We start from the raw sequence: 12,799 nt of genomic DNA, 5'->3' as shown, positions 1-12,799 counted from the left end.
CACAGTCTCCACAGCTCCCGGAGCCTGAGGACAGAGGTGGAATTCCTCACCAATGCTCTGGAGCCAATGCTCCGGCTCCAGAGCCCAACAAGACACTACTCTCACCGGTCCCTTGTCTATCCCACACCCCACCACACCAGTGTCAGTAATGGGGGCCACCCACGGCACTATCCAGGGATTCCTATCACAGTGATGTGACAGGCCCTGTCCTGACGCAGAACCTACCTGAGCCTTCGGCATCCGCGCTACCGCCGCCATCGCACTGTGTGGACGGAGAGAAGATCCGAGCTCGGCCATCGCCGCTGCTGTTCCTCTGATCAGCTGGTGGGCAGGAGGGACTACCCTTCTCGAGCGCTTCCCGCTCTGGTCGCGTGGATCCCAACTCCAAGCTCTTAAACCTCTGATGGCGAGAGGTGACCCAAGACGGATTAACTACCGCAAGGTACGGGTACCAGAAGTCCCGCTGCCCAGAACGGAAACGACCATTCTCTGAGCTCATTGGCTTAGTCTTTTGTCACTCGGCCCTGGCATTATGGGTAATGTAGTTCCTGTAGTTCTGTGACAGTTGCGAAGAGTCCTGAGCACTCTGATGGTTTTCCAGAGCACTGGAGGCTTCACCCCAGGCTCCTGGATGAATACTGCCTGCAGGGTCGGAAGCGTTTCTCATATCTGATACAGGCTGCAGACAGTCGAGGTCCAGCAGGGACTCAGGAAATACTGTGATCTCAAAAAACAGTTCCCCTGGAGAAAAGCTGTAAAGCGTTGGTTACCAACGCTAAATTGACAATCACATATGTGTCTTACACTGTCCAGGGGGGCAGTGAAGTTATAAAGACAAAGATCTCAGAGTTTCCAAGGATTCCCACTCCTGAGTAGGTGAGGAAAGTAATCCCCATTTCCAACCTGCTGGAAGTCATCACATCAATACCTACCAGACCTTGTATTCTTTCTAATTAGCACACAATAGTTGTACAGGGGTAATGAATGCATTGTGACTTTTACATATGTACTTACAATGTATTCGATTCACCCCCTTCATCCTCTCTCATCACCATTAGAACAGTTTTTTTTTCCTTTTTATTTCATCCCCTCCATCATTCTTTATCCTTCCTCCCCCATTCCTGCAATAATTTCAACAGGTTTATTTTTTTTCTTTTACATACATGTGTATGTAATATTTCCACGATTTTTCCTCTTCTACACCCTTACATGCTTCCCCCTCCCCTGGCACCAATTCCCACCAGACAGGGCCTGTTTTGCCTTCCTGTCTTAAAACAGTTTCAACAGATTTCATTGTTCTATTTTCATGCAGAAAAACAAAGTACACACACCATATTTGTCTTCCTTCACTGTCTCCCACTAGTACCTTTCCCTAAACCCCCTTAAAAATTAGGAAGGTAAACAGACCTTGATTTCAATTGCAACTATGTGAATAGGTATTTACACAAACAAAGAAATATGTTACCATTACCATGCCCAGTAATCTCCAGTGCTAAATCTAATATATTTGGTCGATTAAAATGAGCATTAAGCATGTATGCTTGTGAGTATATGGCTAGTTTTTGAAGTTTTATGTGAAAACAGCTTATATATCTTTGCAAACCAGTGAATAAATTTTGGTCCACATGAACAGCAAAATTTTCATACCTGTAAACTGAGATGGTTGTCTACATTCTAATCTACCATTACCAACAGGATACACTGTGAGATGGAAAATCCGGTCTGCAACTGTGTGAATAGAAGGCAAAATGTTTCCAAATATGTGGAGGAATAAATATATACCCTCAGAAAATATATAGGTTGAGCAGAAATTAAAGCCAGATTTTAAAGAAAATGTTTGTAAGTAGTTTTAAAAACTTGAAGCAATATTAAAACAAATGTTTAAAAACAAAACTCAAAGGTTAAAAAACTGGAATTTGCCATTCCTGTACTCTATGTGAAAAGAATATACTTTAAACTGTAATGCTGAATTTTGACTATATAACCTAAAAGATATATACCAAGGCAAAGTCACCTGTAAAGATCTTAAAATATGTCTCCATATATTTAACTAAACACATTAGTGTGGCAATCTTGAAGCAAATAAATTAAGATAAATGAAAAACACAGAATCTACATGTGATAATTGCAATCAACAATAACAAATAAAATTTAATTATAATCTTTACATTGTAAAAAATGCTAGAAATTCTGCGGAACCATTTAACAGTACCTAATTCCAGCACTAGAATATATAACTTAATACACTTCATTGACTTTTAATAGAATTTCTGATTCAGTTGAGAAGAGCTTCTTACTGATTCTGTTTTTTTTTTTTTTCAGTATTGGGGTTTGAACTGAAGGCCTCAAGCTTGCTGGGCAGGCACTCTATCACCTGAGCCAGTCCACCACCCCTTTTTCATCTTGGCTATTTTCAAGATAGGGTCTCATGAACTATTTGCCATTTGCCCTGGCTGGCTTCCTGATCGCTGACTCTTATGTAGCTAGGATTATAGGTGTGAGCCACCGGTGCCCAGGCTTGTTGACTTTTTAAAATTCATTTATTCACATTTATACACTGTTTGGGTCATTTCTCCCCCATGCCCCCCGCCCTTATTTTTTATACAGTTTTTCAGTATAAGAAAGGAGAATATCACAAAGGACCTCATCCCCTACCCCAAAGAGCTGGTTCCAGCTTCAAAGTAGAACTTCCTAAAATAATTCTGAAATCTCTTGTCAAATAAGGGAGTTGAGAAAATAATCAGAACCTGAGTCACTTTAAGAGGTCACAGAATTCCACCTGAGGAAATTTCCACTGCACAATATTAGAACATTAGTTAATTCCACAGGACTGTAGCACATAAAAACAACTCATGTTATAAGTAATATTAAAAGAACTGCTAAGGTTAATGTTGTAAAACATTAAAGGAGCAACTTATTATTCTGAAAACTGACAAAGGGGAAGTAGCAATTTCTCCTGCTACAGGTGTGCAGATACTATTTCACATTCAGAATCCTCTGCGTGGGCACATGAAACTGGTATGTGTTGGATGAGACCTGTAGTTGTCACCTATCATTTTCCATGGGTAAAGATATAAGCAAACAAAAAACATATCAATTCAACATTTTAGCAGATTTCCTCATGAGGACTCTTTCTTCTCCCAGAAGTGCACTAATGTTTCAGTGTCATTGATAAGTTATGATGACAGCTTCAAACTGAGAAGAAACAGAATCATCCTGTGGGTCAGCATCATCTTTAGTCAACATCATTGTGGCATGGCCATATCAATAGGAAAAAGGAAGCTTAGGATTGGATACTTAGATTACTTTCAAGACTCTGAACTATATGGATGATCCCTACTCATCTGGAATGTGGCCATGCTGTTATTTAGCGCAAGAGAAATACTGGCATGGTGTGTGAACATTAGATGGAGGTGGGTGACAGCATGAGGTTCTGTTGGTTACTTTGTACAAGAAGCAAAGGGGGAAGTTCTAGTATTTGCTGAACAAGAGGTGCAGTTACTCTCCAAGCCCCGAAGAAGTCAAGAACATAAAATACATAAAATAAGACATGGTTAATACAATTGGTAATCTGAAGGTTTGACATACTAAAGAGACTTCAGTGTTCATAGTAGAGACTTTTTGCCCTCATTAGCATAGAAACATTTTATTATGGGCATAGAAATAGAAGTAAAAGAATAGAGTCTAACTACAGAAAGGAACCGAAGTAGTACAGAGTATAACTATTTGTATGAAATTAACAAAAGAAAAGAAGCTGACATGTCTGGAGTCATGACATGACATGTCATGAAAGTGCAAATCCACTTTGAATAACATAATAATGCCATGGAATCTTTATTTCTAGAGTCCTAAATGCTTTAATTTGAGAGCCATTGTCTCAATGTAATAAATAACAACCCTAAGGTTGTGCATGCTTGCTCCCAAATCCAGCAGCTCCATTTTTGTGTCACACTGCCATGGGACATTTGGTCCTAACAGCATGATCAGAGTTAATATTTATGGAGTGTTACCAGAGTGGCCCACAAATTGATTCCAATATCTTCACCCACAAGCTCAGTGTTATAGTTGGATCTGTAACATCCTCCACGGGCCCATGGATGTCTTGCTCCCCAAAGCAGCACTATTGGGAAGTGGTGGAATTGTGTACATCACACAATATGACTCTTTGTATAAGGAAGTTCTCACTCAAAAGTGATTGGCATTATGCAACATTCAATATGACAAAAGGAGCACATTCATGATATTCAGAGTTAATGTAGCTTGTTTCAACTGACTATTCCATAGCAGACTTCTGGTCTCATAAAATATGGAAGCTTCCTGGTCACAAATTAGCACCAGAAAGTTTGGTGTTTCATTGGAGGTCTTGGACAGCTAACTACATTACACATTAGGTAAAAAGTTAAATACATGTTACTCTCTGCCATTATACTATCCCTACTGAGGTACATAATGTTGAGGGTCCCATTGTACATCTCCTCCTATAAATGGACATAAATGTATACTACCCCACCCAATACAGTTACAACAACAGGATTCAGTTTCAACAGTAAGACCTTTATTAGTGCATAAACCACAGCACTGTGAGGTGGGCTTCTATCAAGTAGTGATGTAAATGGCAGAGAATCAACTATAGTCTCATGTGAGACAAACAACTTCCATGAAGAAGCATCCCGCCATGACACAATCACTCAGCAAACAACAAAGTTGATCTAATGACTTAGACTACTAAGATTTCCATCAGGAAATGGAAAAGCAGAGACATGTGTGCCTTGCCTTAGCATATCAGAGAAGCTTTTTGTTCACTGTGCAAGGTTATAGAGGGCGGTGCTTTCTCTAAAATAGTGTGGCAAAATTTTAACCATGCAAGGGCCCTACAAGGTTCAGAATGTGCATAGCTGCTCTGTAAGCCTCAACACATGCATGAACTCATGGGAAGTCTCACCCACTAGACATGCGTAAGTGTGCAGTTCAACCTCAGACAGATAGGTCGCTAACACAGGCTCTGCAGTATGAATATACTAAAGAAAAAAGCACATTTGCTTCAAGTGTAAGGCTGTTCACCATCAGGGACCATTGCTGCTAAATAAGTTTGGTCCTTGGGCACGAAGAATTCCTACAATCAATACCTTCATGTATTCCTTCTGTGGTGTGAAGCTTTTGGTGTTGAAGGAAACCAGATTGTTGTGTAAAACATTTCCCACATTTTCTGCATTTGTAAGGCCCTTTTCCAGAGTGGACTTCCTGTTGTACAGTAAGGGAATGTCCTTGCCTAAAGGATTTCCAACATTCTGTGCATTCATAAAGGCCTTTCACCATTGTGTATGACCTAGTGTCTACTAAGAAACATTTTTTTGCATAAAGGTTTTCCACATTCATTGCATTTATAAGACTTTTCTTCAGTATGAATTCCCCAGTGACAAACAAGATTGTAGTGCTGAGTAAAAGATTTCCCACATTCATCACACTTACAAGGCCTTTCTCCAGTGTGGATACTCTTGTGTTTTGTAAGGGAATATCTTTCCTCAAAGGATTTGCTACATTATGTACATTCATACAGGCTTTCTTCAGTGTGGAATTTCTGGTGTATTGTAAGGCCACCTTCATGCTTAAAGGATTTGCCACATTCACTACACCTAAATGGCCTTTCTTCAGTGTGAACAATCTGGTGTCTAATGAGAACAGACATGTGCCTAAAGGTTTTTCCACATTCACTGCACTCGTAAGAATTTTCTGCAGTGACCAATGAGGTTGTTATGGTGAGTAAAAGATTTCCTACATTCTCTACACTAATAGGCCTTTCTCCAGAGTGGACTCTCTGGTGTGCAATAAGGGCATCTTCTTGCTTGGAAGATTTCCCACATTCTCTGCACCTGAAAGGCCTTTCTCCATCATGAACTACATGGTGTCTAATGAGAACAGACTTTTGGCTAAAGGATTTCCCATATTCTTTGCATTCCTAAGAGTTCTCTCCAGTGTGAGTTCTACAATGATTAATCAGGTGGGTGTATTGAGTTAAAGCTTTCCCACATTTGCGATATTTGTAAGGTCTTTCTCCAGTGTGGATCCTCTTGTAGTTAATAAGGGAACATCGTGCTCTAAAGGACTTCCCACATTCTCTACACTCATAGGGCTTTTCTCCTGTGAAGATTCTCTGGTGTGTTTTAAGGTTATATTCTCGTTTAAATGATTTTCCACATTCCGTCCATTTATAAGGTCTTTCTCCAGTGTGGACTCTCTTCTGTGGGGCAAGCAAGTGGTCGTCATGGAAGACTTTGTCATACTTGCTATGCTCACAAAGGTTTTTTTAGAATACACTCTGTTATGAAAAGCCATATTTTTGTGACTACATGCTTTTCAGCAGTTAAACAACCTATAAAATTTTCCATAGTGAAAGGCCTCCCCAAAGTCAATTATTTGGCTTGCCACTGATTAGAATGACCTGAAGCTATAGAAGGTCCAAAAAATCTGGGCAATGTTTCCAAAAGTCCTCACTATTGCAGGACTTCGCTGGCAGACAAAACTCATAGGTCTTCAAAAATGAGGAACCATCTAGGTCCCAATTCAAGGATTTCTCTGTATTGTGATACTTCTGGTTCTATGAAAGCCTTGCACATGCACCAGCCACATTCAGCTTCATCCCAGGTTGGTTAGCAAGGTTGGTCTCTCAAAACCAAGACACAGAAGTCACATGGGTGAGTCTCCTGGGTGGCTGGAATTGCTTTTGGAGTCCTTAAGTGTGACAATCTTTCCACAGAAACACCATCTGCACAGAGAACTCCTTGTTTTCTACTCTAATCCCACAATCTGAAATCAAAGAAATGATTATTAAATGCATGTAGATTATGGCGGGAGGGGGGCAAGCCCTATCAAAGAAGAGTTTCATAGGCTGTGTCATTTATGGTGCTAGTGATCAAACCCAGAGCCTTGCATGTACTAGGCTTTCACTCTATCACTGAGCTACACCATAAAATCATTTTGAAAGTTTGAAAGTAGTGGTCAATGTGCAGGAGGTATTGATGCACAGCACGGAGCATGAGTGCAATCTGTCAAACCTGAACAGACATAAGACACAAGAATGAGCTGCAGCAGAGGAAAAAGAGACAGGTTTTTGACTCTGCAAATGGCCTTCAGGTACTGCCATCTCTTAATACTACTATCCATGACCTGTCATGAAATCCTCTAAATTTATAGGATCTTTGTTAAACTTGCCAACTGGTGATAAGTGTACTCTATGTGAAAGACTGCTTGATTCTAGGCCTGAGAAAATATAACTGACACTATATTTAGAAGTATTTAAGGTGGGTTGGTGATATAGTTTGAGTGGTAGAGTGCTTGTCTAGCAAGTATGAGGCCCTGTATTCAATCCCAGAAATACACACACACACTTAAGGATATGTGCACACCTCAAAATACATGTATGGGTCAATGGTGGAGAACATTGCAAAGGGGGCCACGGATTGGAACAATTTATGTATGGACCACATAAACAGGAGCAGCCAGGGTCTGGAGGGAGACACAGATAATAGGACAAGCCAGGAGTGGCAATATGGGGATGAGAAAATAGAAATGAAGTGTGTCCAGCTGTACTTGTATCACAAACACTAAAGACTTGCAACAGTTTTGTGGTATGAAATGACAACAGCTCAGATATCATGACCTCCCTCAGGTACCCCATAAGTGGACTTGTCTTTGTGAAATAATTTTGCCATGTCTATCCTGTGAAGTAACCAGGATTTTTCCTGCACCCCAGTTGTGCAGTTTGTGAGCGGTATATGAATCAAATTCCAAGGGACAGGCAGGACAGATAAGTCCTCAGCAGCGGCCCTGAGCAAATCAGCCTACAATACACCAAGGAAAGAAAACAGGAGGGTCTGGCAAGAATAGTACATGGTCCACATGGATATCAATTATGACAATGCCTGATATTCCTGAAACATGTTGTGATGAAATGTCAGTGAGAAGCAGTGGACAGAAGTAACCGCAAAGTTGTGATCTAGACAGTTACTCAGCTGAGGATAACCAAGGCAAGACCTATTAAGCTGAGACATTTTCCTCTGGAATCCATGCCTGTACTCATTAGCACAGCAGCTCTTAGGGTTACTCAAGGCAATACACATAGCTAGCAATAGCATATATGCCAAAAAGTGGAGAAATTAGCAGAGCCCAAGGACTAGCAGTGAAAGAGGTAAAGCTGCCCCCGGGGAAAAGATGAACAGATCAAGGACATGGATGGGTGTGATGGTCTTACCTATGGAAGTTATAAGTGCAAAGTTCTCCAGCATCATGCTGAGGTATAGGCATCTTTGAGCTTCACTAAGAAATTCCCACTCCTCCTGGGAAAAGGAAACGACCACATCAGCTAAAGTCACACAGACCTGCCCTAGTGGGAACAGAACATTCCATGATCAGCTTTTCTCTTAGGATTAATTCCAGGTTGATATACTTACCTCCTACACCCAGCTTTGGATTACCTCATGTGCTCCCTTCAACTCAAAGAAGATGCCAGACCCCAGTGCCCCATCAGGGGCATCAGTCCAGTCTCTTCTTGTGGCATAGTTGATCACTATTTCCTCACATAGCACTAGTAGGTAGGTGAGCAGGGAGACACCATCTAATTTCTGGCCCTGGCATGTAGGGCTGTTTCCACTCTTTTCAGACAATCACCCAAGGATCCCTCTGATGGTATTCTTGGATATCACCAAGTGTGGGCTCATTCATCTTCATATTGCAAGCAACAGTGCCAAGGGACACCATTTCACATGCTTTCTCCAGGTGCTCAAAGGCTTAGGCTGTATATATAGCATAGAATCACCACCGGACCAAGTGCATTAGCCATGTTTCCTTTATTCTTAATACTTTTGCATTTGTGTCCTCCCTGACTCAGCACAGCCTGACCTTTCCAGGGACAGCCAATTCTTAGCAATACCAAAGGGCCCTTGGAAGCCATTATGAGTGCACAATTCATTTCTCCTGTCTTTTTCTGTTGTGAATGTGATACAAGTGTGAATCTAGGCTAGGTTCAGGTGTGCCAGTTTAACATTCCTGTCACAAGGGCTTCCTAGGCTCTACTATACTGGAAGTATACCTACAGAAAGGCATAATCCCACTCCACTCAACACATCTGTAACACAGAATGACTGAAATGTTATATTTGTAAACTAGGCTACAGTGTGCTAAGGAATTCACTGTCACACTCAGTCATTTATCTTCTAGGACTACTCCATAATCAACCATCTAATTAGTACCTAGTGAACTGGAAATATGAGGCAAGGATCAGCACGTTAAAAAAGCTTCAAAGAGACAGAATACACCATTCCCAAAGGTGGCATATTCTGATGAAAATAAAATTCGATTAAGTTCAATAAGAGAACAATAAGCATTAGCAATAAAGTGTCACTTACAGGTGAGTGGAGACAAAAACAAAACTACTATGGGATGCCTTTTTCTTACAATGCAAATTTGTGAAGCAGCTGAGAAACCTGACAATATTTGACACATTTATTTATTTATTTATTCAGTTGGATAAACTTATTAGATGAGAAAAGAGTCATTATATCTTAGAAATGCATTCTCAAGGGAGTAGGAACTAAATGACAAGATGTCAAGATTATGAGTAAAACATTCTACCAGTGTGCATGGAGCCCAGTTTGGGGTTCTTGGTTAAGCTGCTATATAGTTCATGTCCTTGTGTCCAGCACATTGGGGAGGTCATAAGTGGGGTCTTTAAGAACCCACTACAATGAGTTTCAGGTGAATGTTAAAGGCACAGGGCTGGTTCTGTAGTCCTGGGGAGGTCTTTGAGCCAGGAGCATTTTGCGTCTGTAATGGTAGTCAGGAGCTTGATTTTATTTTCAGAGGCCTATGGTCTGAGTTAGGATTTTCTGTTTTCCAAAAGCCCCTTGAAGTTACTTTGGGAGAAGGATGATAACACTTGAATAATTCTTTACAGGTAAGTCAGCAAGGAGTAAGGCTCAGAGACAATGCACTAATTCCCAAGTCACCTGGCCCCTAGGTTGGACAGGGGAACAGGGCACTGCCTCCCCTCAAAAAAAAAAAAAACAGAAGGAAAAGATAGGGGTAACTTGTGGTTGGTGTTTTTAAACATGTTAAGAGGGCTGAATTTGATTTTACAACAATCCACTGTCACAAAAAAAAAAACAATTTATGAGGAGGATCCTTATGGCCTTAAACACAACCTAAGTGCCCTATCTCCCAATACTGTTACAGTGAGAATTATGTTATAACATGAGTTTTGTAGAGGAAAAACATACAAAACATCTCAATAATCAAATTAATAAAACTTTTCCTCAGTGTACTAGATAATGTTAGATTTTTACCTAACAGCTTTCCCACGTCCCCCACACTCAGAGTGTCATTCTCCACTGTGAACCACCTGATGTCCAAAGCAGCTACAGTTTTGACTAAACATGACCTAAATTCACCATTCTAATAGGGTCTTTCTCCAGTGTGAACTCTCTGGGGCATAATAAGCTGAGCTCTTCAGCCAAAGGATTTCCCACGTTGGTCCCAATGATATGGTCTTTCCTCAGTGTGAGTTCTTTGGTGCTAGATAAGCCCTTCCCATTCTTCTCAAACTCATAAGGCCTTCATCCAGTATGAAAAACCTGGTGTACAATGAGGACAGGTTTTTGCTTAAAGGATCTCCCACACTTACCACATTTATAAGACTTTCCCACTCATGTTGCACTTTATGTTCCCTCACTAGTCACAGACTTTCTCTGTCTTCACTTAGTCCTCATACTCATTCCAAGATCAACCTGAGTGGTCCTCTTACTCAAGACTAGTGACACTCCCTGATAACCATGTGCTCCCTAAACCAATCTGCTTGCCTTATCAAAAGATACACCAACGGTCACAACAAAACTGGTGAGTCACAAATCCTGGTATCTGCATCACCTTGCCTCAATTATAGCCATGCATTAGCATGCACACCATGTGTCTTACCAATTGGCACCCTTCACCACCAAGCAGACATCATCTCCCCCATACCCTTCCCATGGCTACTCTGCACACCATGTCTGTGATGCCCAGGTGCTCCAGCTTAAGACCCAAAAGAGCTACCTGTCACAGACATTACTACCATGACAAGGATTCTTTCTCCTCACTGATTCAAAACTGCACTGTAGTGTAGACAACTGCCACAATTGTGAGATGTCTGCATCTTGAACCCCTCCTCAGTTTCACATCATGTGGTTAGTTGCCTGCTTGATATATCTACTGATTTTTCTTTGAGACACATCAAACTCTTATAATGGCCCAAAACAAAACTACTGACATCACCAATGACAATAAATTCCAAACTATGCAGTTTACCACTCCAGTCAATAGGACTTCCATCCTTCCAATGCTAAATCCAAAAATCTTGCAGTCGCACATGATTTCAACTTTTGTCTCCCACCCTTAAAATCTGAATCTCAAGCTGTCTTACTTTAAAAAACTGACTCAGAATCCCAAACACATTTCCCAATCCCACAGCCACTATTTTGGTACAGTCACCATCAATATTCACCTGGAGTAGTGCAGCAGCTCTTTCTCAGTTTTCCAACTACCTACCTCACACAATCTGGTTTCCATTTACAGCTACAGGGAGCCAGATAAAACCAGGGTCACAGCACCTCCTCCTCTTGTCCAGCCTCAGTGTTCCCACCATCTTCAGAATAGAAATTAACATTCAGGAGGGACAGTCCACTGACTCCTGCACCTCAGCTCTCACCTTCCATAAGAAGGAAGGCAAACTCTAGTTCTCTAAACATGTTCATCTTCACTCCCTGTGGGAAGGGTGAAGTCATGAGAGGCAGGCATCATGGTAGGCTCCCTGGGCTCAGGCTGCCCTGTTCCCCTGTCCAACCTAGGGGCCAAGAGACCTGGGAATGTATGCATTGTCTCTGGGCCACACTTGCCGACTTACCTGTAAAGAACTACTCAAGTTTTATCATCCTTCTCTCAAACTAACTTCTAGGGGATTTTGGAAAACAGAAAATCCTAACTCAGACCATAGGCCTCTGAAAATAAAATCAAGCTCCTGACTTTCCCATTACAGATGCAAAATGCTCCTGGCTCAAAAAAACACCTCCCCAGTGTAGTAAGGGGATACCAGAAATGAAACAGATGGGCTGGTATTCTGACAACAAGACAGGGGGAGGGGATGGCAAAGCAGAGAGATAAAACTTAAAGAACTGAAACATGAAGGTCACATAGCACTGGAGAAATGAAATAACCAATGAAGTCACACGCAGCCGTATGTGGGTTGAGCTTTGCTTTTTGCTTTTGTACCCTGCTTGCAAGGGTATATAAGGTGAGACCCCTTTGTTCTCGGGGCTCAGCCTTTGAAGACAGTCCGCTGGGTCAGCGCCGGCACAATAAACGTTGCTTCCTGTTAATCTGCCTCAGAGACTCCTATCTCAGCTCATAATTTCCCACAATATTAGTTGGGGACTTATCCAAGGTTACGGGAGATGGTGAGTTATCACCTCCCTTGTCACCGGGGAGCATGCCCTGGACCATTAGAAGGAGATCCCACCAGGCGCCAATGGACAGCTTGATCTGGAGGGGGGATTCATCCTCCCAGTGATTGGGGAGAGGGCCTCGGATGAACATAGGACCCCACTGAGGCACAGGAACCAACTTAGGAGCACCGCTCTTCGTACTGATAAGAACCTGGGTTCAAATTCATGCCTGCCTCAGGAGGCAGAAGGGGAGTCTGGTCTCCTCCCAGAGGCCACTAGTAACTGCCTGTTGGGGTGAAACCCTGTCTGTTTAGGGAGCAGGGTGGAAGTAT

At 41.8% G+C, this 12,799-nt stretch overlaps 1 protein-coding gene across 5 annotated transcripts in view; it reads right to left on the bottom strand.

Moving 5' to 3' along the window:
• LOC109674894 (uncharacterized) overlaps positions 1-12,799 on the bottom strand; it is a 71,245-nt gene that overhangs the window by 44,272 nt on the left and 14,174 nt on the right. For 3 of the 5 annotated variants that reach the window (XM_074058556.1, XM_074058552.1, XM_074058555.1), the window contains exons 2-4: positions 8,249-8,333; positions 1,648-1,728; positions 226-400 (exon numbers count right to left, since the gene is read on the bottom strand). In XM_074058556.1, coding sequence (XP_073914657.1) covers positions 226-297 — 72 coding nt within the window. In that variant the 5' untranslated portion in view covers positions 298-400; positions 1,648-1,728; positions 8,249-8,333. Of the gene's footprint in view, positions 1-225; positions 401-1,647; positions 1,729-8,248; positions 8,334-11,574; positions 11,672-12,799 lie in introns of all 5 variants that reach the window. The other 2 variants (XM_074058553.1, XM_074058554.1) reach the window with 1 other exon arrangement.

This window comes from Castor canadensis, chromosome 16 (genome assembly GCF_047511655.1).
Source record: "Castor canadensis chromosome 16, mCasCan1.hap1v2, whole genome shotgun sequence".
Classification (NCBI taxonomy): Eukaryota; Metazoa; Chordata; class Mammalia; order Rodentia; family Castoridae; genus Castor; species Castor canadensis.
This window is presented reverse-complemented; position numbering and strand designations above follow the sequence as displayed.